Source organism: Lepus europaeus, chromosome 1 (genome assembly GCF_033115175.1).
Source record: "Lepus europaeus isolate LE1 chromosome 1, mLepTim1.pri, whole genome shotgun sequence".
NCBI lineage: Eukaryota > Metazoa > Chordata > Mammalia > Lagomorpha > Leporidae > Lepus > Lepus europaeus.
In genome coordinates this window covers 121,690,654-121,716,895 of record NC_084827.1, presented here as the reverse complement: position 1 = coordinate 121,716,895, position 26,242 = coordinate 121,690,654, and the positions used below count along the sequence as shown (strand labels likewise).

The 26,242-nt window shown below is 41.4% G+C and overlaps 1 protein-coding gene across 1 annotated transcript in view; it reads left to right on the top strand.

Annotated features, from left to right (window-relative positions):
- Positions 1-26,242, top strand: part of TTN (titin) — a 274,245-nt gene that overhangs the window by 70,798 nt on the left and 177,205 nt on the right. The window contains exons 47-94 of the mRNA XM_062188546.1: positions 1,364-1,927; positions 2,444-2,725; positions 2,826-3,104; positions 3,545-3,823; positions 3,922-4,200; positions 4,305-4,592; positions 4,707-4,985; positions 5,080-5,361; positions 5,456-5,734; positions 5,852-6,130; positions 6,233-6,511; positions 6,640-6,927; positions 7,053-7,331; positions 7,477-7,758; positions 7,859-8,137; positions 8,257-8,535; positions 8,647-8,925; positions 9,025-9,312; positions 9,538-9,816; positions 10,028-10,309; positions 11,292-11,570; positions 11,696-11,977; positions 12,715-12,993; positions 13,098-13,385; positions 13,559-13,837; positions 13,930-14,208; positions 14,310-14,588; positions 14,710-14,997; positions 15,118-15,405; positions 15,925-16,206; positions 16,513-16,791; positions 16,911-17,192; positions 17,339-17,617; positions 17,712-17,999; positions 18,185-18,463; positions 18,555-18,833; positions 18,936-19,214; positions 19,353-19,640; positions 19,769-20,056; positions 21,530-21,811; positions 22,023-22,301; positions 22,708-22,989; positions 23,107-23,385; positions 23,859-24,146; positions 24,258-24,536; positions 24,646-24,924; positions 25,019-25,297; positions 25,889-26,176. Coding sequence (XP_062044530.1) covers positions 1,364-1,927; positions 2,444-2,725; positions 2,826-3,104; positions 3,545-3,823; positions 3,922-4,200; positions 4,305-4,592; positions 4,707-4,985; positions 5,080-5,361; positions 5,456-5,734; positions 5,852-6,130; positions 6,233-6,511; positions 6,640-6,927; positions 7,053-7,331; positions 7,477-7,758; positions 7,859-8,137; positions 8,257-8,535; positions 8,647-8,925; positions 9,025-9,312; positions 9,538-9,816; positions 10,028-10,309; positions 11,292-11,570; positions 11,696-11,977; positions 12,715-12,993; positions 13,098-13,385; positions 13,559-13,837; positions 13,930-14,208; positions 14,310-14,588; positions 14,710-14,997; positions 15,118-15,405; positions 15,925-16,206; positions 16,513-16,791; positions 16,911-17,192; positions 17,339-17,617; positions 17,712-17,999; positions 18,185-18,463; positions 18,555-18,833; positions 18,936-19,214; positions 19,353-19,640; positions 19,769-20,056; positions 21,530-21,811; positions 22,023-22,301; positions 22,708-22,989; positions 23,107-23,385; positions 23,859-24,146; positions 24,258-24,536; positions 24,646-24,924; positions 25,019-25,297; positions 25,889-26,176 — 13,803 coding nt within the window. The remainder of the gene's footprint in view (positions 1-1,363; positions 1,928-2,443; positions 2,726-2,825; positions 3,105-3,544; positions 3,824-3,921; positions 4,201-4,304; positions 4,593-4,706; positions 4,986-5,079; positions 5,362-5,455; positions 5,735-5,851; positions 6,131-6,232; positions 6,512-6,639; positions 6,928-7,052; positions 7,332-7,476; positions 7,759-7,858; positions 8,138-8,256; positions 8,536-8,646; positions 8,926-9,024; positions 9,313-9,537; positions 9,817-10,027; positions 10,310-11,291; positions 11,571-11,695; positions 11,978-12,714; positions 12,994-13,097; positions 13,386-13,558; positions 13,838-13,929; positions 14,209-14,309; positions 14,589-14,709; positions 14,998-15,117; positions 15,406-15,924; positions 16,207-16,512; positions 16,792-16,910; positions 17,193-17,338; positions 17,618-17,711; positions 18,000-18,184; positions 18,464-18,554; positions 18,834-18,935; positions 19,215-19,352; positions 19,641-19,768; positions 20,057-21,529; positions 21,812-22,022; positions 22,302-22,707; positions 22,990-23,106; positions 23,386-23,858; positions 24,147-24,257; positions 24,537-24,645; positions 24,925-25,018; positions 25,298-25,888; positions 26,177-26,242) is intronic.

Sequence of the window (26,242 nt, the reverse complement as noted above, 5' to 3'; positions counted from 1 at the left end):
AATTAAATGATGCCCCAATGTGTTTAATAATTTGCAACCAAATAACCAGTTAAGAATAAAAACTGAAAAATAAAAACTAGCACAGGACCAAAATTAAACAAATCCTAATGTAAGTCAGGGTGCTATTATAAGAATGGACACTAGAATTCTCACCCTTGCTTTATTATTCATTTAAAAATTTGAACAACTGCACAAATACTCTGTTCTCCATTTCCTGATCTACACACAGGATAATTCTGAAATAGTTAATACTCATCCAATACTTGAGTTCCCTCATTAGAAAAAAAAAAACCTCTTTCTCTGTTTCTTTCTTTCATTCTCTCTTTCTCTCTCATTTTCTTCCTCCCAGGAGAAAATGCCTATGAACTGTGGATTGAGAGTAGAAGTAGTATATGTAGTTAAGCAATGTGCTCACTGTCAGGAGGAAGCTGTCCTCTGATCTTTTTCAAGGAGAGACCATCAGGGTAAAAGGCGAATCCAACATATCTCTTTGATTTGAAAAAGGCAGGCTCCTCTCTAGTTTCCCCTTTTCTACAACCGTTTTGCATATACGAGAAAATCTCCGGATTCTAAGAAAACCAAGCCTGTGGGGACCCAATCATGTTCTCATTATGTGGTCCAAATGTCTCCATGACACCAAGTATGGGGTGTTTTTCTTAATGACACTTTTGAAAGTTCCTTTAGCAAAATTATTCCAATTCAGTAATGGAATGGATATCTGAGTTTCAAGTAAGAAGAAGAAAGGACAAGGAGGAGGATTTTTTTTTTCTTAAGCAGAAAGAGATTCCTAAAGGCTGGCTTCAAAATGCAGAATAGAAATGGGAAATTGCTGCTATTAAGTATTTTGACCAGTTTGAAACGGCCTAGAGGGTGTAGTCTAGGTTAATCCACTTAAGGATTTGTGGGTTGTTGACATGAGGTTAGAAAGATTTTACCAAAGTATTTCAATCTTCTTAGCACTTACTATCCCTACTCTGAAAAAAGTCAAGTACATCTTTATTTTTCTTACATACACTTCTAATTTGCAGAATTAAAAGACTGACTGAATGTCTTATCAAATAAACAATCGGCTACTAAACTGAACAAATCTTTAATAACATTGCTTAATAAGACATTTGTTCTTTCCTTTGATGGGGGTAATTAGAGCAATATCTCCCTTCTCTCTAAAGAATACGCTCATCCTTTTCCTTTCACAAATCTTCTGGTCTTATTAATGCATGCTGCTATTTTAAATAATGTCTCTTGTCTATCTAAACATGTAGTTCATCTTTTTTTTTTTATCCTGTCTCGGAACACACTCATATAAGTACAGCAAGAGCCGTGGGGGAGACTGAATATAATGCCGGAAAAATTTCTTTTGCAGAGGCATATCCACCAACTTTTCTCTCCAGACCTAAGTCCGTTACGACGTTTGTGGGTAAGGCAGCCAAATTCCTCTGCACAGTGTCAGGGACTCCTGTGATCGAAACCATCTGGCAGAAGGATGGGGCTGCACTGCCCCCTTCACCTAACCACAAGATTTCAGATGCAGAAAACAAACACATCTTGGAACTTTCCAATCTTACCATTCAAGATAGAGGCGTCTACTCTTGTAAGGCCTCTAACAAGTTCGGAGCGGACATCTGTCAAGCTGAGTTGATCGTCATCGACAAACCACATTTTATTAAAGAACTGGAGCCTGTTCAGTCAGCTATCAATAAGAAGGTCCGCCTTGAGTGCCAAGTAGATGAAGACAGGAAAGTCACAGTTACCTGGAACAAGGATGGGCAAAAACTACCTCCCGGGAAAGATTATAAGATCTATTTTGAAGATAAAATCGCGTCGCTGGAGATTCCTCTGGCCAAACTGAAGGATTCGGGAACCTACGTGTGTACAGCTTCAAATGAGGCTGGAAGCAGCTCCTCTTCAACCTCAGTGACTGTCCGAGGTAAGTGCCGCGTGCATTTATCTTTCACTTCCTTCCCTGGAGGGAAGCCTTAGTAGCTAAATCGTTGAACAGCAATGCAGACAGCCCATTTTATATTAAGTTAATTTCACTCAGCCAGTGTCTTAGTCTGGGGAAGCCCTGGCATTGTTTGATTGTGTTTTTCCCATCTTCTTCGTAATTCACTTAACAAAAGTTCCTTAAAGTTATGTCTGCGATTAACAACAGTTGCTTAAAATTTCTTCTTAGATCGTCAAATGTCTAGATAATTCTTAAGTCTCTTCTTTTATAAAATTGCTCTTCATACAGAGAGTTTATGTTTGAGTCAGGAAACTGGGGTAGTGTTTTAGAATGATGGAAAGCAATTGAACACAATACAGCTTTGTCAGACCTTTCCTGAAAATATTTAATGTGTGTCATGCCTTTTTGTTGTGTGTGTCTGCCTTTTGTGTGGAGTGTATGCTTCAGATCTTTATTTTTTTTGTTGTTTTTGTTTTTGTTTTTGTACACTTCATATAGAGCCACCATCCTTTGTGAAGAAGGTAGATCCCTCTTACTTAATGCTCCCGGGTGAATCAGCACGTCTCCATTGCAAGCTGAAAGGCTCACCCGTGATCCAGGTCACCTGGTTTAAAAATAACAAAGAACTTAGTGAAAGTAACACAGTCCGAATGTCTTTTGCCCATTCTGAGGCTATTCTCGATATCACGGACGTCAAAGTGGAAGATAGTGGGAGTTACTCATGTGAAGCCGTGAATGACGTTGGCAGCGACAGCTGCAGTACTGAAATAGTCATTAAAGGTTTGTCTACTGACTGTCAGTCTGTTATTTTTACGAGAAAAGATTTGGTTTGCAGTTGCTGGGACCACATGACTTACACAAAGCTTTCATACTTTTGTAGAACCTCCTTCTTTCATCAGAACGCTTGAGCCTACGGATGTAGTAAGAGGAGCAAATGCCCTGCTTCAGTGCGAAGTCTCGGGCACTGGGCCATTTGAAATTAGCTGGTTCAAGGATAAGAAACAAATTCGGAGTAGTAAAAAATACAGATTGTTTTCTCAGAAGTCTCTTGTGTCCCTGGAGATCTTTTCTTTTAATAGTGCAGATGTTGGTGAATATGAATGTGTTGTTGCTAATGAAGTTGGGAAGTGTGGCTGCATCGCAACACACTTATTAAAAGGTTAGTGCTTAAATAACTGACATCTCTTTGGTAAATTTATCAAAATAGCTTCTTAACCCATGAGATGAAAACTGGTACTTTCTCCTCTTGTCATATCCATTAAAAATGGTTTTGTTTTGGTTCAACCCTGGAACTGGGGAGCAAAGCCAGTGAATTTCAACCAATCTTTATTCTGAGACCAATGTAAATATGTATTCTTTGATAACAAAAGTCAATTACCTAATAAGCCGTTTTTTGACTGATATACATCTATCTACTATGCGTCTATCTCTTGAATTAAATTGTATAATTCTTCTTAAATTCTGTTTCTTTTAATTAACTAAACTATGAAGTAGTGGTGTTTGGACAAGATAAATATAATTTAGGTAAAACTCTTAAATACAACTGGTGTTGAAAGTGTTTGAGAATTGATGTTTTGCATGCTCTCTTTCTTTAACTAGAACCACCAACTTTTGTAAAGAAAGTAGATGATTTTACGGCTCTGGCAGGACAAACTGTTACCTTGCAAGCTGCCATTAGGGGGTCAGAACCCATTTCTGTCACATGGCTGAAAGGACAAGAGATCATCAAAGAAGATGGGAAGATCAAAATGAGCTTTTCCAATGGTGTGGCAACCTTGATACTCCCTGATGTGCAGATTAGTTTTGGTGGCAAATACACATGTCTGGCTGAAAATGAAGCCGGAAGCCAAACATCTGTTGGGGAATTAATAGTGAAAGGTTCGTATAGGAACATTCTAACTTTGACTTGCTATTTCCATTAAAAAGTGAAACCCTAAGACACACTTAGAAATCCTAACTCTTTCCTGCCATTGTAGAACCTGCCAGAATCATTGAACGAGCAGAACTGATCCAGGTGACAGCTGGAGACCCAGCCACACTGGAGTACACAGTCTCAGGCACTCCAGAACTCAAGCCCAAGTGGTACAAAGATGGGAGGCCCTTGGTTGCCAGTAAAAAGTACCGACTGAGTTTCAAAAACAATGTTGCCCAACTCAAATTTTATTCGGCTGAACTGCACGATAGTGGCCAGTACACATTTGAGATTTCCAACGAGGTGGGCAGCAGCTCCTGTGAGACAACATTCACTGTATTAGGTTGGTATCTTTAGAAAAGTTTGCTGTGTATTCCTTTGAAATCCAACCGACAGCCACAAATAAATCACTGAGCCCTTTTTTCTCCCCTCTTGTGCCACGAACAGATCGAGACATTGCTCCATTTTTTACCAAACCCTTGCGCAACGTGGATAGCGTTGTTAGTGGCACCTGCAGGCTGGACTGCAAAATTGCTGGGTCCCTGCCAATGAGGGTGTCCTGGTTTAAGGATGGCAAAGAAATCGCTGCTTCTGACAGATACAGAATAGCATTTGTGGAAGGCACAGCCTCTTTGGAGATCAGCAGAGTAGACATGAACGATGCAGGGAACTTCACTTGTCGAGCCACGAACTCCGTGGGAAGCAAAGATACTAGTGGAGCCCTGATCGTGCAAGGTTGGCTGGGACTTTGCCTCCCATTCTTACTTGAGATGCTATTCAATGTAAGTCTTCTCCCCTTAGGTCACATCTCATAACTCTTGGAAATTCTGTCTTATACCCCTTCTTCAGAACCACCCAGTTTTGTAACCAAACCTGCATCAAAGGATGTTCTGCCTGGCTCTGCTGTCTGCCTGAAAAGCACTTTCCGAGGGTCCACTCCTCTCATGATCAGATGGTATAAGGGCGACAAGGAGCTGGTGTCTGGTGGAAGCTGCTATATTACCAAGGAGGCTTTAGAGAGCTCCCTGGAACTCTATGCGGTGAAAACCTCTGATTCAGGCACCTACACGTGCAAAGTCAGCAACGTCGCTGGAGGCGTGGAGTGCAGTGCAAACTTGTTTGTAAAAGGTTTGCATGGTTTTCTTGACGTCTTTGTGCCACCTTTGTTATATAAACTCTTTTTTCTTTCCCACGTTTCTTAATCACTTCCTTCCTTCTACAGAACCTGCTACATTTGTGGAGAAGTTAGAACCATCCCAGCTCTTAAAGAAGGGAGATGCCACGCAGCTAGCCTGCAAAGTAACTGGTAGCCCTCCAATTAAAATAACATGGTTTGCAAATGACAGAGAACTTAAGGAGAGCAGCAAACACAAAATGTCATTTGTGGAGTCCACTGCCATTCTAAGACTCACAGATATTGCCATAGAAGACAGTGGGGAGTACATGTGTGAAGCTCAAAATGAGGCCGGCAGCGACCACTGCAGTAGCATTGTCATAGTCAAAGGTTTGTGCTCCTTTTGCCTTTAGGTTACCAAAGCCATTGGCCCATAGCACAGACCTCCCTTCAGTTAACTTAAGTTATTCCTCTTCTGCCATAGAGTCACCTTACTTTACCAAGGAATTTAAGCCCGTTGAAGTGTTGAAGGAGTATGATGTCATGTTGCTGGCTGAGGTGGCAGGCACACCGCCCTTTGAGATCACTTGGTTCAAAGACAATACAACCTTGCGGAGCGGTAGGAAGTACAAAACCTTCATTCAGGATCAGCTGGTTAGCCTACAGATCCTCAAGTTTGTAGCTGCAGACGCTGGTGAATACCAGTGCCGAGTGACCAACGAGGTGGGCAGCAGCACCTGCAGTGCCCAGGTGACTTTAAGAGGTTAGTGTCAGATCAGATGATGGACTGGCTCTTCTGCAGAGTCAGCTCTTTTTAGTAAAAGAAGCAGCCAGTTTTCCTGTAGAGCTGGTACTGATTGAGAATTCATTCTTCTATTAGAACCTCCATCCTTTGTGAAGAAGATTGAGGGCACCAGCTCCCTCCGAGGAGGCACAGCTGCCTTCCAGGCCACTCTGAAGGGCTCCTTGCCAATCACAGTGACTTGGTTAAAAGACAATGATGAAATCACTGAAGATGAACACGTCAGAATGACCTTTGAGAACAACGTGGCCAGTCTGTACCTCAGTGGCATAGAAGTCAAGCATGATGGGAAATATGTCTGCCAGGCCAAAAACGATGCAGGAATACAGAGGTGTTCTGCATTGCTCTCAGTAAAAGGTTGGTTAAGAAAGGTTTGCCTTGGGATTGAGGAGCAAATGCAGATGTCAGCCTTTCAGCAGAGTGACTCACCACCCACATCTACCCCTCTGTTCTCTGCAGAACCTGCCACAATCACCGAGGAGGCTGTGTCTATAGATGTCACCCAAGGAGACCCAGCCACCTTGCAGGTTAAATTTTCAGGAACCAAGGAGATTATAGCCAAGTGGTATAAAGATGGCCAAGAGCTGACCTTGGGCCCAAAATACAAAATCAGTGTCACTGACACAGTGTCAGTCTTGAAGATTATTTCTACAGAAAAGAAAGACAGTGGTGAATATACCTTTGAGGTCCAAAATGATGTTGGGAGAAGCAGCTGCAAGGCTAGGATTAATGTACTAGGTTGGTATTGCATTTCCATAGACAGAACTGGGCATTTAGATCCTTTATCTCTCTTCCATTTTAAGGGAAAATATCAATCAGTAGGTTAACCTACTTTTTTTTTTTTTTTTTGCCTTTTCGTTGAATAGATCTTATCATACCTCCTTCATTCACCAAAAAGCTGAAGAAAATGGACAGCATTAAAGGGTCTTTCATTGACTTAGAATGTATAGTGGCTGGGTCACATCCCATAAGCATCCAGTGGTTCAAAGATGATCAAGAAATACCAGCAAGTGAAAAATACAAATTCTCTTTTCATGATAACACTGCCTTTTTGGAGATCAGTCATTTGGAAGGCACAGACAGTGGGACATACACTTGTTCTGCCACCAATAAGGCAGGGCACAACCAGTGCAGTGGTCATCTGACAGTCAAAGGTTGGCTGCTTTTATTTCTCTCTGTCAAGAAGTTGCTCCTCTTTCGTTTCTTCATTCTTACCTTCTCTGTTCAGTTCTAAAGTAAATATTCCTCTCTCCTTTTGCTTCTTTGTCTTTCATCCCAGAACCTCCCTACTTCCTGGAAAAGCCACAATCACAAGATGTGAATCCCAACACAAGAGTTCAGTTAAAGGCTCTTGTGGGTGGCACTGCACCCATGGCAATAAAGTGGTTTAAGGACAACAAAGAGCTGCACTCGGGAGCAGCTCGCTCAGTGTGGAAAGATGACACCTCCACCATCCTGGAACTCTTTTCAGCCAAGGCTGCTGATGCTGGGACCTACATCTGCCAGCTAAGCAATGATGTTGGCATAGCAACCAGCAAAGCCACGCTCTTTGTGAAAGGTCTGCTCCATGCACCTCCTGGCTTTCTTAGCTCAATTTTCTTGATGGGGGACAGGGAATGGGAAAGAGGCTTAAGAATGCACTTTGCTCATTGGCCTTTGTTTTTAAAAATGTTGTACATCACACTCTCTGTTTCTGTCTTTAGAACCTCCTCAATTCATTAAGAAGCCCAGTCCGGTGTTAGTGCTGAGGAATGGACAGTCGGCAACATTTGAATGCCAAGTTACAGGCACCCCTGAAATCAGAGTTTCTTGGTATCTGGATGGAAATGAAATAACAGACATTAGGAAACATGGCATTTCCTTCATCGATGGCTTAGCCACTTTCCAAATTTCTGGTGCCAGGGTAGAAAACAGTGGCACTTACGTCTGTGAGGCTCGCAATGATGCGGGCACAGCCAGCTGCAGCATTGAATTAAAAGTGAAAGGTTCGTTATCAGAATCTCTTTCCAGTCTGGCTGTGCTGCCTGACCGGCCTCAGGTCTCCCCTTGAGTAAGCTCCTCTCTGTCTTCCTTTTGAATCTTTAGAACCTCCCACCTTTATCAGGGAGCTGAAGCCTGTGGAAGCAGTGAAAGATAGTGATGTGCAGTTGGAGTGCGAAGTTACAGGAACATCTCCATTCGAAGTCACTTGGCTGAAAAATAACAAGGAAATTCGCAGTGGCAAAAAATACACGCTGACCGACAGGGTGTCAGTGTTTAACCTCCACATAACCAAGTGTGACCCTTCAGATACTGGTGAATATCAGTGCATTATAGCCAATGAAGGCGGCAGCTGCTCTTGCAGTGCGAGAGTCGCCCTGAAAGGTCAGTTATACACTCCAGAAGAGGACTACTGAGTAAAACTTCTAGAATGTTCTTTCACCTTATGGTTATGGACAGGAGTTGAAATATACCTCTTCTCACGCTCTCTCATTTACTCACAGAACCACCTTCCTTCGCTAAGAAGATAGACAATGTCACGACCGTTCTGAAAAGTTCTGCCACCTTTCAGGGTACTGTGGCAGGCTCTCCCCCCATTTCAATAACCTGGTTCAAGGACGATCAGATTCTCGATGAAGATGATAATGTCCATATTTCATTTGTGAACAATGTGGCCACACTTCAGATCAGAAGTGTGGATAATGGACACAGTGGGAGATACACCTGTCAAGCCAAGAATGAGTCAGGAATTGAGAGGTGTTACGCCTTCCTTCTAGTACAAGGTCTGTAAGCCATTCTCTTCCAAAATGAGTCTATGGAGACGTTTGACAAGCACACCTTATTTCTAGTGGAGTGATCGATGTAACTCGTCCACACTTTTCTTCTCACTACAGAACCCGCTCAAATTATAGAGAAGGCTAAATCAGTTGATGTTACTGAGAAAGACCCAGTGACCTTGGAATGTGTGGTGGCTGGCACACCAGAACTCAAAGTGAAATGGCTTAAAGATGGGAAACAAATTGTACCCAGTAGATATTTCTCAATGAGTTTTGAAAATAATGTGGCCAGTTTTAGGATTCAATCAGTAATGAAGCAAGACAGTGGTCAATATACTTTCAAGGTGGAAAATGACTTTGGAAGCAGTAGCTGTGACGCCTACCTCAGAGTGCTAGGTGTGTATATGTGCCCGAGTTTCTCTTATTTATAATACATCCTTTGTAAACCAATAGCGACAGATTTATGGATGTTATTTTGCTGTTTGCATTGGACAGATGAAAATATTCCTCCATCGTTCACTAAAAAGCTAACCAAAATGGATAAAGTTCTGGGCTCTTCTATTCACATGGAATGCAAGGTTTCTGGCTCACTTCCTATTAGTGCCCACTGGTTTAAGGATGGCAAAGAAATTTCTACAAGTGCAAAATACAGACTTGTATGTCACGAGAATACTGTGTCTCTGGAAGTTAATAACCTGGAGTTAGAAGATACTGCAAATTATACATGCAAGGTGTCGAACGTAGCAGGAGATGACGCGTGCAGTGGCATCTTGACTGTGAAAGGTTAGGATTTCTTTACACCTTCCTGATTCATCTTTGCGACTGCCTTAAAAATGAATTGCTCTTACCCTTATATCTTTTCAAGCTAAAATCTTAATAATTCTGTTTCTTTATATATATATTTATTGAGTTTAAGAAATACTCAGCCAATACATCTTTTCAGGAGTGTTTTCAAAGTAATTCAACTGCAGAAAGTCAATTAAACATGTCTCTCTTAAAAATCTATAGAACCACCAAGCTTCCTAGTGAAGCCTGAGCGACAACAAGCCGTCCCTGATTCTACGGTAGAATTTAAGGCAGTACTGAAAGGAACACCACCATTTAAAATAAAATGGTTTAAGGATGATGTGGAACTTGCTTCTGGACCCAGATGTTTCATTGGCTTGGAGGGATCAACTAGCTTCCTAAATCTCTACTCAGTGGATGCTTCCAAGACTGGACAATACACTTGCCATGTTACCAATGATGTTGGTAGCGACTCTTGTACTACAATGTTACTTGTGACAGGTGTGCAAGTTTGGTTGTTTTATCTTTTTGTCTGACCTGTGGCTCTAGTTGTCTCTTTAGTCTGTTACAATGGGTCTTTCCAATCAAGAGCACATGTTCTTTCTAAAACAGTAGATAATACATGCCAGACTTTGCTCTTTTCTACATACTATCCAATTTAACTTTTTTTCTTTTCTGTTCCCTCATCATCTCCTCTTTCCTGACACTATAGAACCCCCAAAGTTTGTAAAGAAATTAGAAGCTTCCAAAATAGTGAAAGCAGGTGATTCTTCACGACTTGAATGCAAGATAACTGGATCCCCAGAAATCAGAGTTACATGGTACAGAAATGAACATGAACTTCCAGCCAGTGACAAATACAGAATGACCTTCATTGACTCAGTGGCCGTCATACAGATGAACAATCTCGGGACTGAGGACAGTGGAGATTTCATTTGTGAGGCTCAGAATCCTGCTGGCAGCACTAGCTGCAGTACCAAGGTTATAGTAAAAGGTAGAAATCTCATTTTTATGTTCCTTACTAACTGAAACTCTGTGGAATGGAGACTTCTCTCCTGGAAATCAGAACTCTTCATTATCTTGTTGTCATTTTCATTACCATATAAGATCACAGAATATTTTCCCATTCTACTAATATTTCCCATTGCAAGCATTATTTCTTAAGCAGTGCTTGTATGTAGCTAGTCATTCTAGGATTCCCCCCCACCCTGCCTTGTTTTTTGAGGGCCATAATTCTGATCACCTCAATAGATTGTCCAAATATCAGATTTGATGGTTAAAAATAAGCTCAAAAAATGAAGTAGGCAACTTTAATCTTTCCCCTTCAATCAACTAAAAATGTGCTGTCATTCCCAATCTATACCATTACTAATAGAGAATATTTATTTCACATTCATACATATTTTTTCTCTATCTCAAGAACCAGTTCCTATCATTTAGCAATTATATGACCATAAACTGGTACGAAAAGTACCAGTATTTTCATTATTTTTTGTTAAACAGCCCAACTTGGTAATGTGGTAAGGCAATTATTGCAATAACCATTTGCTGAAATGGAGGATTTAGATCACAGCTGTTGTGACGACTTCCAAGTGCCTCGGTCATGTAGCATTTACAAAAAGATTCACACTTTAAGTCACAATTCCATATCTTATGCAGATCATATTTATTGCTATAACTTGTTCACTCTTTTTGTCAATCTTCGTAGTCAAAAAAAAAAAAAGGTAGAATAGAAAGAATGCTGAACTGCTCAGTCATAACATCAAGGATCTACGTGGGTTCTTTACCCATCAAGTTGATTATCTTGTCAATGTTGATGACCTCTCTGAAGCTGTTCTTCCTCAGTAGTCGTACTGCTGTACACAACTTACCCATTCTAGAGTCTTAAACCTAGCTTCCAATTTTTAAGCAAACAAGAATCTTTCATTGTATGAAATCAAATAGCTCACTTCATAAGAAATTCTTATTTTTTACAGAACCACCTGTTTTTAGCAGCTTCCCTCCTGTAGTAGAAACCCTTAAAAACAGTGAAGTTATTCTTGAATGTGAACTTTCGGGAACACCACCTTTTGAGGTGGTATGGTACAAAGACAAACGGCAACTCCGAAGCAGCAAGAAGTACAAGATTGCATCCAAAAACTTCAATGCAAGTATTCACATTCTCAACGTTGACTCTTCAGACATCGGTGAATACCACTGCAAAGCACAAAATGAAGTGGGAAGCGATACTTGCATTTGCAGTATAATATTAAAAGGTAAGTCTATTCCCTGACCATGGCAGAAATACCAGGAATGTGCAAAACCATTGATTTTTTTCTTTTCGCTCTTCCATTATCTGGACAATATTTTCAACCATCTCCATCCATCTTTTCCTGTTCAGAACCACCAAGATTTGTTTCCAAACTGACCAGCCTCACTGTTGTAGCCGGCGAGCCTGCTGAGTTGCAAGCATCCATAGAAGGCGCCCAACCTATTTCTGTCCAGTGGCTTAAAGAGAAAGAAGAAGTAGTTAGAGAAAGTGAAAACATCAGAATTACATTTGTGGAAAATGTTGCAACTCTGCAGTTTGCAAAAGCAGAGCCAGCTAATGCTGGAAAGTACATCTGCCAAGTCAAGAATGATGGTGGAATGAGGGAGAACATTGCCACGCTGACTGTCCTAGGTTGGTACTATGGTGCCCTGATAGAAATGGCCAGCTGCTGGAATGAGTTTCTGGCCAACTCTCTTTTTCAGAACTTCTTCCAGAACTATATTGATCTTTAGCTACTGGGAGGCTTAGGGGATATACCTAATCTTTTTCAAATACTCTTTTCTGTTTCTGTGAACCTAACCAAAAAAAATCCATCTGTTACATTGTTTATTCCTTTTATGGAAGAATTCACAGAAATAATCTCAGCTACCTTATGTTTAAGCACTACACAATTGGGAGTACAGTATGTGTTCCAAGGATATTTTGTTTCCAAAGTGCTTAGTTGTTAAAGCTGACAAGAACTCCAAAGATCAACAGCTTGCACTCTCATCTTTGGATAACTTAAGTTTCAATTTAGCAATTATTGCAACAACTTTCACAAATTGTCTTTAGCACCTAAATTGTCTTTAATAGAGCAAAAACACCAAGTAATTCATTTAAAAAAATGTAGCCTTTATTCTACAGAGGGTTAAGTGCCAATCAATACACATTGCCTAATTGCACTGTCTAAATCGCTTTGGAGCCGAATAGTGCACAAACGTGTTTCTTGATAAAAACTGCCATCATTTTATGACTACACATACTTATGAAATGATGTTTTAATGTTGAGAGAGCCCTGAGATAGCCATGTTAGCAGGGGAATTTGATAGCAGAGATGTAGTAAATGTCCTAGACTTTGACAAACAGGTGCGGTCTCACATTTCTTTCAGAGCCCGCAGTCATTGTCGAGAAGGCAGGACCGATGACAGTGACAGTAGGAGAAACGTGCACTCTGGAGTGTAAGGTGGCTGGCACTCCCGAACTCTCAGTTGAATGGTACAAGGATGGAAAGTTATTGACCAGCAGCCAAAAACACAAATTTAGCTTCTACAACAAAATCTCTTCCTTAAAGATTCTCTCCGTTGAAAGACAAGATGCAGGCACATACACTTTCCAGGTTCAAAATAATGTTGGAAAAAGCAGCTGCACAGCTGTGGTTGATGTCTCAGGTTAGTTCTGATCTTTTCCCCCCAGTTGCTTCTGCAAATTTTCTTCTTTCCAGTCTTTTCTGTTCTTTGAAATCCTGATGAGTCTCTTGCCTTTCCTCACACAGACCGAATGGTTCCTCCCTCTTTCACACGGAGACTAAGAGATATTGGTGGGGTGCTGGGTACCTCTTGTATCTTGGAGTGCAAAGTAGCTGGATCATCACCTATCTCTGTTGCCTGGTTTCATGAGAAAACTAAGATTGTCAGTGGAGCAAAGTACCAAACCACCTTTTCAGACAACGTCTGCACCTTGCAGTTGAATTCTCTGGACTCCTCAGACATGGGCAATTATACTTGCGTGGCTGCTAATGTCGCTGGGTCTGATGAGTGTCGGGCAGTGTTGACTGTACAAGGTCAGTGTTATGATGAATAGAAATTAATAAAATTTCTAAGGAAATTTTTACAAATTCCTTTTTGGATGCACATCTAAGTTGATATTCTCTCAAAAGTGCTCTTTTTTTTATTAAAAAGTGTATGTGCCTTTGAAGCTCACAGGACCTTTTAATTGTCTTCTATGTCTATGTAGAACCACCCTCTTTTGTGAAGGAACCTGAACCTTTGGAAGTTCTACCAGGCAAAAATATAACCTTCACAAGTGTCATTAGAGGCAGCCCTCCATTCAAGGTTGGCTGGTTCCGAGGTGCCAGAGAACTGGTGAAAGGAGACAGGTGCAACATCTATTTTGAAGACACCGTGGCAGAACTGGAACTATTCAATATTGACATATCTCAGAGTGGGGAATACACCTGTGTAGTTTCAAATGATGCTGGCCAAGCATCCTGTACCACTCGTCTCTTTGTAAAAGGTTTGTGCAAGTGCCTTCACTCTATTTCCTGTGTGCTGACAAAATCTTTGTGCTTTGCTTGTGTTTAACTGCTGTGCCTTATCACTTACTAGAACCAGCTGCATTTGTGAAGAAATTAAGTGACCAATCTGTAGAACCAGGAAAGTCCGTAATTCTGGAGAGCACCTACACGGGAACACTTCCAATTTCAGTCACCTGGAGAAAGAATGGTGCTAACATAACTCCATCTGAGAGATGCAACATAGTCACAACAGAAAAAACTTGCATCCTAGAAATTCTCAACAGCACAAAAGGAGATGCTGGACAGTATTCTTGTGAGATTCAAAATGAGGCAGGAAGGGATATTTGTGAAGCTCTGGTGTCTACATTAGGTTTGTAGTCTTTTTCTCTCTTAAATTTCATTTGCCTAGAGCATAGCATGGTTGGTTTGGTTTTAAGTCCAGTTGCTAATTATGAGATTTTCTTTTTTTAGAACCTCCTTACTTTGTGACAGAGCTGGAACCTCTGGAGGCATCAGTGGGAGATTCCGTTTCTTTACAATGCCAAGTTGCTGGAACACCAGAAATTACAGTGTCTTGGTACAAAGGAGACACCAAATTACGATCAACTCCTGAATACAGGACCTACTTCACAAACAATGTGGCCACACTTGTTTTTAATAAAGTTAATATCAATGACAGTGGAGAGTACACATGTATAGCAGAAAATAGTATAGGAACTGCTTCTTCTAAGACTGTCTTCAGAATTCAAGGTGATGATATTATTTTAGAAACTAAGAAATCTCTTCTTTTCTTTGTCTTAACTCTGTCATCTTTATGGGGACATTCTGACTTCATCTACTAATACTTCAAGTTTTGCTTATCTTTCTACAGAGCGCCAACTCCCACCATCCTTTGCACGACAATTAAAGGACATTGAACAAACTGTTGGCTTACCAGTTACACTCACTTGTCGATTAAATGGCTCTGCACCTATCCAAGTGTGCTGGTATAGGGATGGGGTGCTTTTAAGAGATGATGAAAATCTACAGACATCCTTTGTAGATAATGTGGCAACTTTAAAAATTTTGCAAACTGACTTGAGCCACTCTGGCCAGTACTCTTGCTCAGCTTCCAATCCACTTGGAACAGCATCTTCTAGTGCAAGGCTGACAGCAAGAGGTTTGTTCCCATATCATTCCTTCTCTTTGCAAGTCATGACTTTTTGTTTCATTGTCAAAGCAGAAATGGTTAGTGAACAAAGCAAAAATATATACAATGCCTTTTCTTCTCATCTTCCAGAACCTAAGAAATCTCCCTTTTTTGATATCAAGCCTGTATCTATTGATGTTATTGCTGGAGAAAGTGCCGATTTTGAGTGTCATGTTACGGGTGCTCAACCAATGCGAATCACTTGGTCCAAAGATAACAAGGAGATCCGTCCTGGAGGAAACTATACAATCACATGTGTGGGAAACACTCCCCATTTGAGAATTCTTAAAGTAGGCAAAGGAGACTCTGGTCAATACACTTGTCAAGCAACCAACGATGTTGGCAAAGATATGTGCTCAGCTCAACTGAGTGTGAAAGGTATCATCATGTGGAGTTGATCAATATTTAATCTTTACCACGTTTGTGTAACTGTTTTCTAAAAGTCTCTTTTGGTTTTAAATGTTTGAGATAAACTAATTGGATCATGGTAAAAGATGTATGTTAAGCGACGTTAATCAAAGTCCTGTTTTCTCTTTTTGTTCTTGAAGTCAGTGTATCTCTGAATATCAAAGAATATTAGTTAACTGAAACTTGTCAAGTGTTGTTTCAACTCCGTAATCCCTTTCTCATTCTTTCCTGTTGTTTGATGTGTATTATCATTACTAAGTCTTGATCAAATATATCTATAATACATTAACTAACCTGTTTTAGCTTACATATCTGAATGACAAAAATATATTGACAAATTTTCTATTAAGATATTGACATAGAAGACAAATTCTCAGGAAGGATATTCTTACTAACCAGTTAAAAATGATCTTATGGGATCCTTGACTACAAAGATAAGGTATTTTAACACGCAAATATCCCTTACTGACCTTTTCTTTGGTTTACTAGAACCTCCGAAGTTTGTTAAGAAATTAGAAGCTTCAACAGTTGCAAAGCAGGGAGAATCAATTCAACTGGAATGTAAAATAAGTGGTTCTCCAGAAATCAAAGTGTTGTGGTTCCGGAATGACAGTGAACTTCATGAAAGTTGGAAATACAACATGACATTTATTAATTCTGTGGCACTGCTTACTATCAATGAAGCCAGCGCCGAGGACAGTGGGGACTACATCTGTGAAGCTCACAATGGTGTTGGCGATGCTACATGCAGCACGGCCCTGACAGTTAAAGGTTAGACTTTAAGCTGCTTTCTTTCTCCCTTCTCCTCTAATTTGGATGACTTCTCAGTAATGGCATGAACTCCGCCATGAAAGGGCTGGTTAAAGTTATTGGCTTGCAATTCTTAGACTAGTTTCATGAATTGTCATCTCTTGTGTGAGCATGTACTATCATATGGTCACACCAGTCATTCTTCATGACACTAGATTCATAGGAAATCGTCCTACGTTACAGAATCTAGAAAGCTAGGCCCTAGGAAATATTTTTTCTTTTCAATAAGCAGATATTCTCATTGTTTATCCTATTTTTTTCTGGTAGCACCACCTGTTTTCACCCAGAAGCCTTCACCAGTAGGAGCCCTTAAAGGCTCTGATGTGGTCCTCCAATGTGAAATTTCGGGAACTCCCCCATTTGAAGTCATATGGATTAAAGACCGAAAGCAAGTTCGAAGCAGCAAGAAATTTAAAATCACCTCAAAAAATTTTGATACAAGTCTTCATATCCTCAATCTTGAAGCCTCTGATGTAGGAGAATATCACTGCAAAGCTACCAATGAGGTGGGAAGTGACACGTGTTCTTGTACTGTCAAGTTCAAAGGTTTGTACCCACAGACACAAAATATACACCTCTTCCTTTCTTGGTTTCTTGCTTGACTGATAATTTCTGTGGCTTTGATTCTCAGATTTGTTTCTCTAACCATGGATTTCTCTCATTAGAACCTCCACGATTCGTGAAAAAGCTAAGTGACACTTCAACTCTTATTGGGGAAGCCGTTGAGTTACAGGCTGTAGTGGAAGGCTTCCAGCCAATCTCTGTTGTCTGGCTAAAAGATAAAGGTGAAGTCATCAGAGAGAGTGAAAACACTAGGATCTCATTCACTGACAATGTTGCCACGCTCCACCTGGGGAGCCCAGAAGCTTCTAATTCTGGGAAATACGTGTGCCAAATCAAAAACGATGCCGGAATGAGAGAGTGCTCAGCAGTCTTGACTGTACTAGGTTAGTAGCAAAGCAGAGCCTGAGAAAATTTCAAGTTAATTGAGCCATGACAATTTCCTGTAAATATTATTCTTTTCCAACAATACGCTGATTACACTGTTTAAAAAGATGACTTTGTTTTCAATGCAATGCATTTCCTCTTTCAGAACCAGCCAGAATCATAGAGAAGCCAGAACCTATGACTGTCACCACTGGAAATCCTTTTGTATTAGAGTGTGTAGTGGCTGGAACTCCAGAACTTTCAGTCAAGTGGTTCAAAGATGGAAAGGAATTATCTGCAGACAGCAAGCATCACATTACATTTGTCAAACAAGTGGCCTCTCTCAAAATCCCCTCTGCAGAAATGAGTGACAGGGGGTTATACAGCTTTGAAGTGAAAAACAGTGTTGGCAAAAGTAACTGCACTGTATCGGTCCATGTTTCTGGTGAGTAAAATGAGGTGGTTGTAAATACACCAAGTTTTCAGTGGGGGAAAAGGTGAAGCTTCTCATTCAATGGAAAACTGCCCTCTCCACATAGATCGGGTCGTGCCTCCTTCCTTCATCCGCAAGCTGAAAGACATGAATTCCATCCTGGGTGCATCAGTGGTTTTGGAGTGCCACGTCTCTGGCTCGGCTCCCATTTCCGTTGGCTGGTTTCAGGATGGAAATGAGGTTGTCAGTGGACCGAAATGTCAGTCCAGCTTTTCAGAAAACATCTGTACTTTGCATCTGAGCTTACTGGAGCCCTCCGACACAGGCACATACACGTGTGTGGCTGCCAATGTAGCTGGTTCTGCGGAATGCTCAGCGGTTCTGAATGTCCAAGGTCAGTGTTCAAGGACAGAGCTGGTGCTGCTACAGGCCCCTCCCCCTGACCTACTGCCTGCCCTGCCTGCAATGTCTTTGTTTTGTCTTTATCTGTAGTCTTACCCCACTTCCTTTTAAGTAGCAAAAGCGCATCTCATTCACATGGCTTTGTTTCTCTTGATCTCCTCTCTCTGGGGTATCCAGAGCCGCCATCTTTCGAGCAAGTCCCTGACTCTGTGGAAGTTCTGCCAGGAGTGAGCCTGACCTTCACCTGTGTCATCAGAGGCACTCCTCCCTTCAAAGTGAAGTGGTTTAGAGGCAGCAGGGAACTGGTGTCAGGAGAGTCATGTGCCATCTCCGTTGAAGACTATGTCACCGAGCTGGAGTTGTTTGAGGTGGAGCCATTGCACAGTGGAGACTATTCTTGCCTTGTCAGCAATGATGCAGGCAGTGCTTCTTGTACCACACATCTTTTTGTCAAAGGTTTGCTCTTTTCTCCAGTCTGCGCATCTTTTTGAAATTTCTCTGTCTTTATGCAAGGAGGTGAATTGTACTCTCATGTTTCCCTCCCTAGAACCAGCCACCTTTGTGAAAAGATTGGCTGACTTCAGTGTGGAAACGGGTAGCCCCATAGTTCTCGAGGCCACGTACACTGGCACGCCTCCCATCTCAGTGAGCTGGATAAAGAATGAGTATGCACTTGCACAGTCTCCGAATTGCAGTATTACCACGACAGAAAAATCTACGATCCTGGAGATTCTTGACAGTACAATAGAGGATTATGCGCAATACAGTTGCCTTATTGAAAATGAGGCTGGCCAGGATATCTGTGAAGCCCTGGTGTCTGTCTTAGGTGTGTTGACAGTTACCTCTTTGTATTGTTCCCTTTTCTGTCTGTTTAAAGCATCCTCTTTGAGCTGGTGTGATTGATTGACTATCACCCTTTGTATCTTAGAACCACCTTATTTTATTGAACCCCTGGAACACGTGGAAGCAGCCATTGGAGAACCCATAACTTTACAGTGTAAAGTAGATGGAACTCCAGAAATTAGAATTGCCTGGTATAAAGAACACACAAAACTCCGATCGGCTCCTGCATACAAAATGCAATTCAAAAATAACGTCGCCTCCTTAGTAATCAACAAAGTGGACCACAGTGATGTGGGAGAGTACACGTGCAAGGCAGAAAACAGTGTGGGGGCAGTCGCTTCTTCAGCTGTGCTGGTCATCAAAGGTGATGATGGTTTTGTTTAACAAAGACTGCTGTGTGCTGACAGATTCACTTTCTCAAACATCCACATTTTCATGGGTTGAAATTTAGAGGGGATGTTGTCCATCTTGTAACTGAGGATTCTCTATAACTTCTCTACAGAGCGCAAGCTTCCACCTTCCTTTGCAAGAAAGCTGAAAGATGTTCATGAAACTCTTGGCTTCCCAGTTGCATTTGAATGTCGCATCAATGGCTCAGAACCTCTTCAAGTGTCTTGGTACAAGGATGGGGAACTTCTGAAAGATGATGCTAATTTGCAAACATCTTTTATTCATAATGTGGCAACTCTTCAGATTTTGCAAACTGACCAAAGCCACGTTGGTCAGTACAATTGCTCAGCTTCTAATCCTCTTGGGACTGCTTCATCCAGTGCCAAGCTCACTCTCTCAGGTGAGTGCCTCTTCACACTGTCCTCCTCACTATAAGGCAGCTTTACTGCTTGGTGCCACCAAAGGACTGGTGCCATTGTCTGGGAGCCTGGAAGCTGAAATCACAGTGCTGGTCTTCATTCTTTTCAGAGCATGAAGTACCTCCTTTCTTCGATCTAAAGCCTGTATCAGTAGATCTTGCTCTTGGGGAAAGTGGTACTTTTAAATGTCATGTCACTGGAACGGCACCAATCAAAATCACCTGGGCCAAAGATAACCGAGAGATTCGCCCCGGAGGCAACTACAAGATGACTTTGGTGGAAAACACTGCCACCCTGACAGTTCTCAAAGTAACCAAAGGAGATGCTGGGCAGTACACCTGTTACGCCAGCAACGTCGCTGGAAAAGACTCTTGTTCTGCTCAGCTGGGTGTCCAAGGTACTTGTTCGAGTGACGCTGCAAGATCTCTTACACTTTGAATGTCTTAAACTGTAAGAGGGTAGGCATGCTTGAAAGCTGGGTTGAGGATCATGGTTCAGGGATGAGAAATTATGAGGGCCTTCCAAACGGGTAGATCTTTGTAAATCGATTTTAAAATACATAAAACTAGGAAAACATGGGTCAAAAACTGAAAATAGAGACTAAGGAGAGGGTGAATAAAAATGTCCCACAGAATTTCAAGACAATGCTAGTTTCAAAGAAGTTCTAGGACAAAGTATAGTTATCTCAAATGACTTATTTTTCTACAGTATTTAGCAAAAGAATGGATTTTATTCCTCTAAAGCACAGTGGAGGCTCAAACTTCTAGAAGAACCCAGATTAGTCATAAGGTCAACTTCTTTTCTTCCCCTAGCCTCATCCAAATACTAGTGAAAGTCATGGAGTAGGTAGTAACTGCATCAGCACATGATATAATGATAGGCAAGCATGTCTTTCTCCCACATGGTTGCAGCTGCTATGGCCAGAAGTGAAATATTTAACTCACTGGTCGACTAGTCTAACCCGTTTTACCATTTTTACGGTAGTCGTTTATAAATGTCTTGAAATTAAAAGAGAATTAGATTTAGTAGGGCATTTGCTCCCCAACATAGAGCTTGCAATTTTTATCTCCCTAAGCCTGATTATGTTGCTTCAGTTAATTAAGAGAGCAGAACTTTACTTACTTCAAAGGGAAAGTATGATGGTTGGGAAAGTATCTATAAGGGCTATAAGAGAAATGCATACTTTAAGAAGATTAAGATATCTGACCCATTTTGCTATTCCAGCTCTTTAGGGTACATAACTGATACCTTTGCAGGCTTCAGAAATTATCACTGTCTCATACACATATAGTATCAAACTTTCTCATCCTGGTGAACCTTAGAGGGCTTCCACCAACAGACACATGCTATTGCCTCTGCCCTTAGCACTGTAGAAGTGGTTCTTTTGCTGCAATGCACAGTAGAGAGCAATGCCTTTTCCTCCTTTGTCCGTACTTGGTGTGGGTACATTTTTTTTAAGTTTTTATTTAATGAATGCATTTTTCATAGGTAAACTTTAGGAATAGAGTGGTTCTTTCCCCCCATACCCACCCTAACACCCCAACTCCCATCCCATCTCCCTCTTCCTCTCCCATCCCCCTCTCTCATCCCCTTCTCTGCTATGGTTCATTTTTAGTTTGATTTTATATACAAAGGGCCAACTCCATGTTAAGCACAGATTTCAAGTTTGCACGTTGTGGGTACATTTTAAAATGGATTATATTGTAGGGCTTTTTCTATTTAGTCTTCACTTACTTATTCTTCCTTAAACTACATCAAATAATTTTTTTTCCCTGAAGACCTCTCTGATGGAGATTGCTTTTTTCACTCCATCTTGAATGACATGTGTCTTTTCCATCCCTCACTCGTATTTTCCCTCTTGGTTCCATAGAACCACCCAGGTTCATTAAGAAGCTAGAACCCTCAAGAATTGTGAAACAGGATGAACACACAAGATATGAATGCAAAATAGGTGGGTCTCCAGAGATCAAAGTTTTGTGGTACAAGGACGAGACTGAAATTCAAGAGAGCAGCAAATTCAGAATGTCGTTCGTGGAGTCGGTGGCGGTGCTGGAAATGTACAACCTCAGTGTTGAAGACAGTGGAGACTACACATGTGAGGCCCACAACGCCGCAGGCAGCGCAAGCAGCAGCACCTCCTTAAAAGTGAAAGGTCAGATCCCCTTCTACCTTGGTGTTTGTTTCCCATTCACCTCCCCTCCCTCCATCCCTTTCATCCCCTGCCTGCCTTGCCAGTAATGTTTTAAAATTAGAAAAGGATATATTAAAAGTTGAAAGTGATGTTTCCTCTTTCTCTCTGTTGGGATGGAAAGTGACTTCTTACTTCCCAAACACAACCTCATTTTCCTTTTCCTCAATTTTAGAACCTCCTGCTTTCCGCAAAAAGCCTCATCCTGTGGAGACCCTGAAGGGAGCAGATGTTCACCTTGAATGTGAGCTTCAGGGCACTCCCCCTTTTCAAGTTTCTTGGCATAAAGACAAGAGAGAACTTCGCAGTGGCAAGAAGTACAAGATCATGTCTGAGAACTTCCTTACGAGTATTCACATCCTGAACGTCGATTCTGCAGACATTGGGGAGTATCAGTGCAAAGCCTCCAATGACGTGGGAAGCGACACTTGTGTGGGCTCCATCACTCTGAAAGGTTAGCTTGGCTTCGTTCTCTCCTGCTCACCATTTCCTTATAATTGTCCTGCTCTGGTGCCCTTAGCTGTTACCCTGTCTTTTATCACTAGCAGCCTATTCTTGTCCTTTCCAAATCCTTTTATGTTAAGTTTACTTTCCTTTTTCATATCCTACCAAGTATCTTTTGAAACTGTTTTGCTAATGAGTTTGGATTAGATTGAGAGAGTTTCAGAAGACATGGTATTCAACTCTCTCTATTCAGTGTAAACTCCTACATGTCCCTGGTCCTATCTCCCCAAAATATCTTTTATTTAAGAAATGGAAATAGCATTGTCACCATTGTGATTCCTAGCTCTCAAGATGTAAGTGAAATACAATCAAGTCCCACGCATGTTAAAACTCTACATCTGCCTCCTTTCCCTCAGCACCACCAAGGTTTGTGAAGAAACTCAGTGACATTTCTACTGTCGTTGGTGAAGAAGTTCAGCTGCAGACAACCATTGAAGGCGCTGAGCCGATTTCAGTGGCATGGTTCAAAGACAAGGGGGAAATTGTTAGAGAAAGTGACAACATATGGATCTCATATTCGGAAAACATTGCAACCTTACAGTTTTCGAGGGCAGAAGCAGCCAATGCCGGGAAATACACCTGTCAGATCAAAAACGAGGCTGGAACACAGGAGTGCTTTGCCACGCTATCTGTTCTCGGTTAGTACGAATGTGATGCTGTCGTTGACTACAAAGCACACCCCTACCAGACTCTGTGTTTTCTTGAGTTTTTCAGCTTGATTTTAAAATGAGGATCTAATTTCCATGTCATTCCAGAGCCTGCAGCTATTGTGGAGAAACCAGAATCCATTAGAGTTACCACGGGAGACACCTGTACTTTGGAGTGTACAGTAACAGGCACACCTGAGCTCACTACTAAATGGTTTAAGGATGGAAAAGAACTGACAAGTGACAGCAAATACAAAATAAGCTTCTTCAACAAGGTGTCTGGCCTTAAGATCATCAATGTGGCACCCAGTGACAGTGGGGTGTACAGTTTTGAGGTGCACAACCCTGTTGGCAAAGACAGCTGCACGGCATCTGTTCAAGTCTCAGGTAGGTTGGTGGGCTTTTTGTTCATTATTGTAATGATGTAGTTCTTGATTGTCATATATGGATATGAGAATCTCCATCTTCTGCACATAGTGAGTCTGACACCCTCTGAATTGACAAAATGAGAGTTAACATGTCTATAGAGTTAGAAGAAAACCATCTTTCAAAGTTACATCACTTTCTTGGGCAGAAATTTCTGAAAGGATGGTAGAAGTAAACCTTAAACCCTACATGAAGTTAAACTGGTCTTGCACTATCACTAATGGTGGAATAATTTACCAGGTAATGATTCACAGCAAAAAGCAACCAAAATCCCTGGCAAGCCAATTAACACATCCTGCCCATTGGTTCTGTATGACCCCTAGGGAATTCTTTGATACCTTCACAAAAGAATCTAGGCACATGCCACATCAAAAAGACAACAATTCTCACTTCCAAACTATATCCCTTTTTCTTCTCCTTTTTATCCCATTCAGATCGAATCATTCCTCCTTCATTCACAAGAAAATTGAAAGAGACAAATGGTCTAACTGGTTCCTCGGTTGTGATGGAGTGCAAAGTCTATGGATCACCTCCAATTTCTGTCTCCTGGTTCCATGACGGAAACGAGATAAGCAGTGGAAGGAAATACCAGACCACCCTGACAGACAACACTTGTGCTTTAACTGTGAACATGTTGGAAGAATCAGATGCCGGTGGCTACACATGTGTAGCCACCAACACAGCTGGTTCTGATGAATGTAGTGCTCCTTTGACCGTGAGAGGTCAGTATAAAATACAGTAAATTTGGAATTGCATTTCATAGTTCACTAAAAATTTTGATTATCACAACTGACAACTATTAAACTTGTTCTGGTATGTTTTCTTGCATTTAGAACCACCATCTTTTGTTCAGAAACCTGAACCCATGGATGTTTTGACTGGAACCAATGTCACTTTCACAAGCATTGTAAAAGGAACACCTCCTTTCAGTGTCAGTTGGTTCAAGGGTAGCAGTGAACTCATCCCAGGGGACAGGTGCAATGTGTCTTTGGAGGATACAGTTGCTGAACTGGAGCTGTTTGATGTGACTGCCTCACAGAGTGGAGAGTACACTTGCATCGTTAGCAACGATGCTGGCAAGGCTTCTTGTACAACGCATCTCTATGTAAAAGGTTTGCTTGCTATTCCACGCTTACACAATTAACTTGCATGTGGTAACAAGATGTGCCTGTGTCCTGTGTGTATGTCTTTGATCTCGTATTTTGGTTTTATTCATTCTAGCCCCAGCCAAATTTGTGAAGAGGCTCAACGATTACAGCATAGAGAAAGGCAAACCCCTGATCCTAGAGGGGACATTCACTGGAACCCCTCCCATTGCTGTTATCTGGAAGAAAAATGGCGTCCTCGTGAGTCCTTCTCAGAGGTGCAACATAACCACAACTGAAAACTCAGCCATTCTGGAAATTCCGAGCAGCACCGTGGAAGATGCAGGACAGTACAACTGCTACATTGAAAATGCTTCTGGAAAAGATTCCTGCTCAGCACAGATACTGATCCTAGGTTTGTCACAACTGCACCCTTGTATCTTTGTATCCATGTGCAGGTAATGACTCCGGCGTGTCTCCTTCATGGTCCGTTGTTTCTCTTGCTGCAGAACCACCATATTTTGTCAAGCAGTTGGAGCCTGTGAAGGTGACTGTTGGAGATGCTGCCTCTTTACAGTGCCAGCTGGCCGGAACCCCTGAAATCGCAGTTTCCTGGTATAAGGGAGACACGAAATTGAGACCCACTGCTACCTACAAAATGCATTTTAGGAACAATGTTGCTACGCTGGTTTTCAACCAGGTTGACAGTAATGACAGTGGAGAATATATCTGCAGAGCTGAGAACAGTGTGGGAGAAGTGTCTTCATCCACCTTCCTGACTGTTCAAGGTGATTGCCATAGTTTAAAAGCGAATACATTTGTCTTTCTTTTGAACAAGATTTACAACATCTGGTGAAGGCCTTCTTGTTAGGAGAAGCTGTTCAAAGGCTAAATTTTCTACTTTATTAATTCCATGTACTGTTAATGGCTTACCCTTTGCTATAGCCTTTACAGAGATGGCTAAAATGACTAAATCTTTAGTTGGAAGGATCTCACAATCATTTGCTTCTATAATTAAATCCTTAGAAACATAAGTAATATATTTTAAAACCCCATCCTGTGACGGTCTCATTCAAATTAGTAGAAGGTAGCTTTAAAAATAGGGGACTCTGCTGCATGCCTGGGGACCTGCCTTAAGCCAATCAATTTCTCTATTGGTCCATGGAATATTTTTGCAACGACCATGCATTGGAGTGGCCTCAGAGTGAAGATTTTGCTCCAAAAGTCTACATGCTTTTCTTTTTTTCCAACTTAATTTGAGATGTTAATGCTTCCTTATATTTTAAAGGGAATACCCTTAGTATTAATAGATAGTTATGAGAATATTTAGTAGCTTAAAAAGCCCACAAGTATTCATTACTTTGATCCTGTTTATACAGAGCAAAAACTTCCACCATCCTTTTCTCGACAACTGAGAGATGTTCAAGAAACAGTTGGGTTGCCGGTTGTTTTTGAATGCACTGTCAATGGATCTGAACCTATCTCGGTGTCCTGGTATAAAGATGGCAAGCCACTGAAAGACAGCCCGAATGTGCAAACGTCATTTTTAGATAACACAGCCACTCTCAATATATTTAAAACAGACCGGAGCCTTGCAGGCCAGTATTCTTGCACAGCTACAAATCCTATAGGCTCTGCTTCTTCTAGCGCAAGACTCATTCTCACAGGTTTGTGGACTTTGCATCTCCTATTGTAAGGAACATTTGGTCACCAAACAATAAATTTGGGGGGAA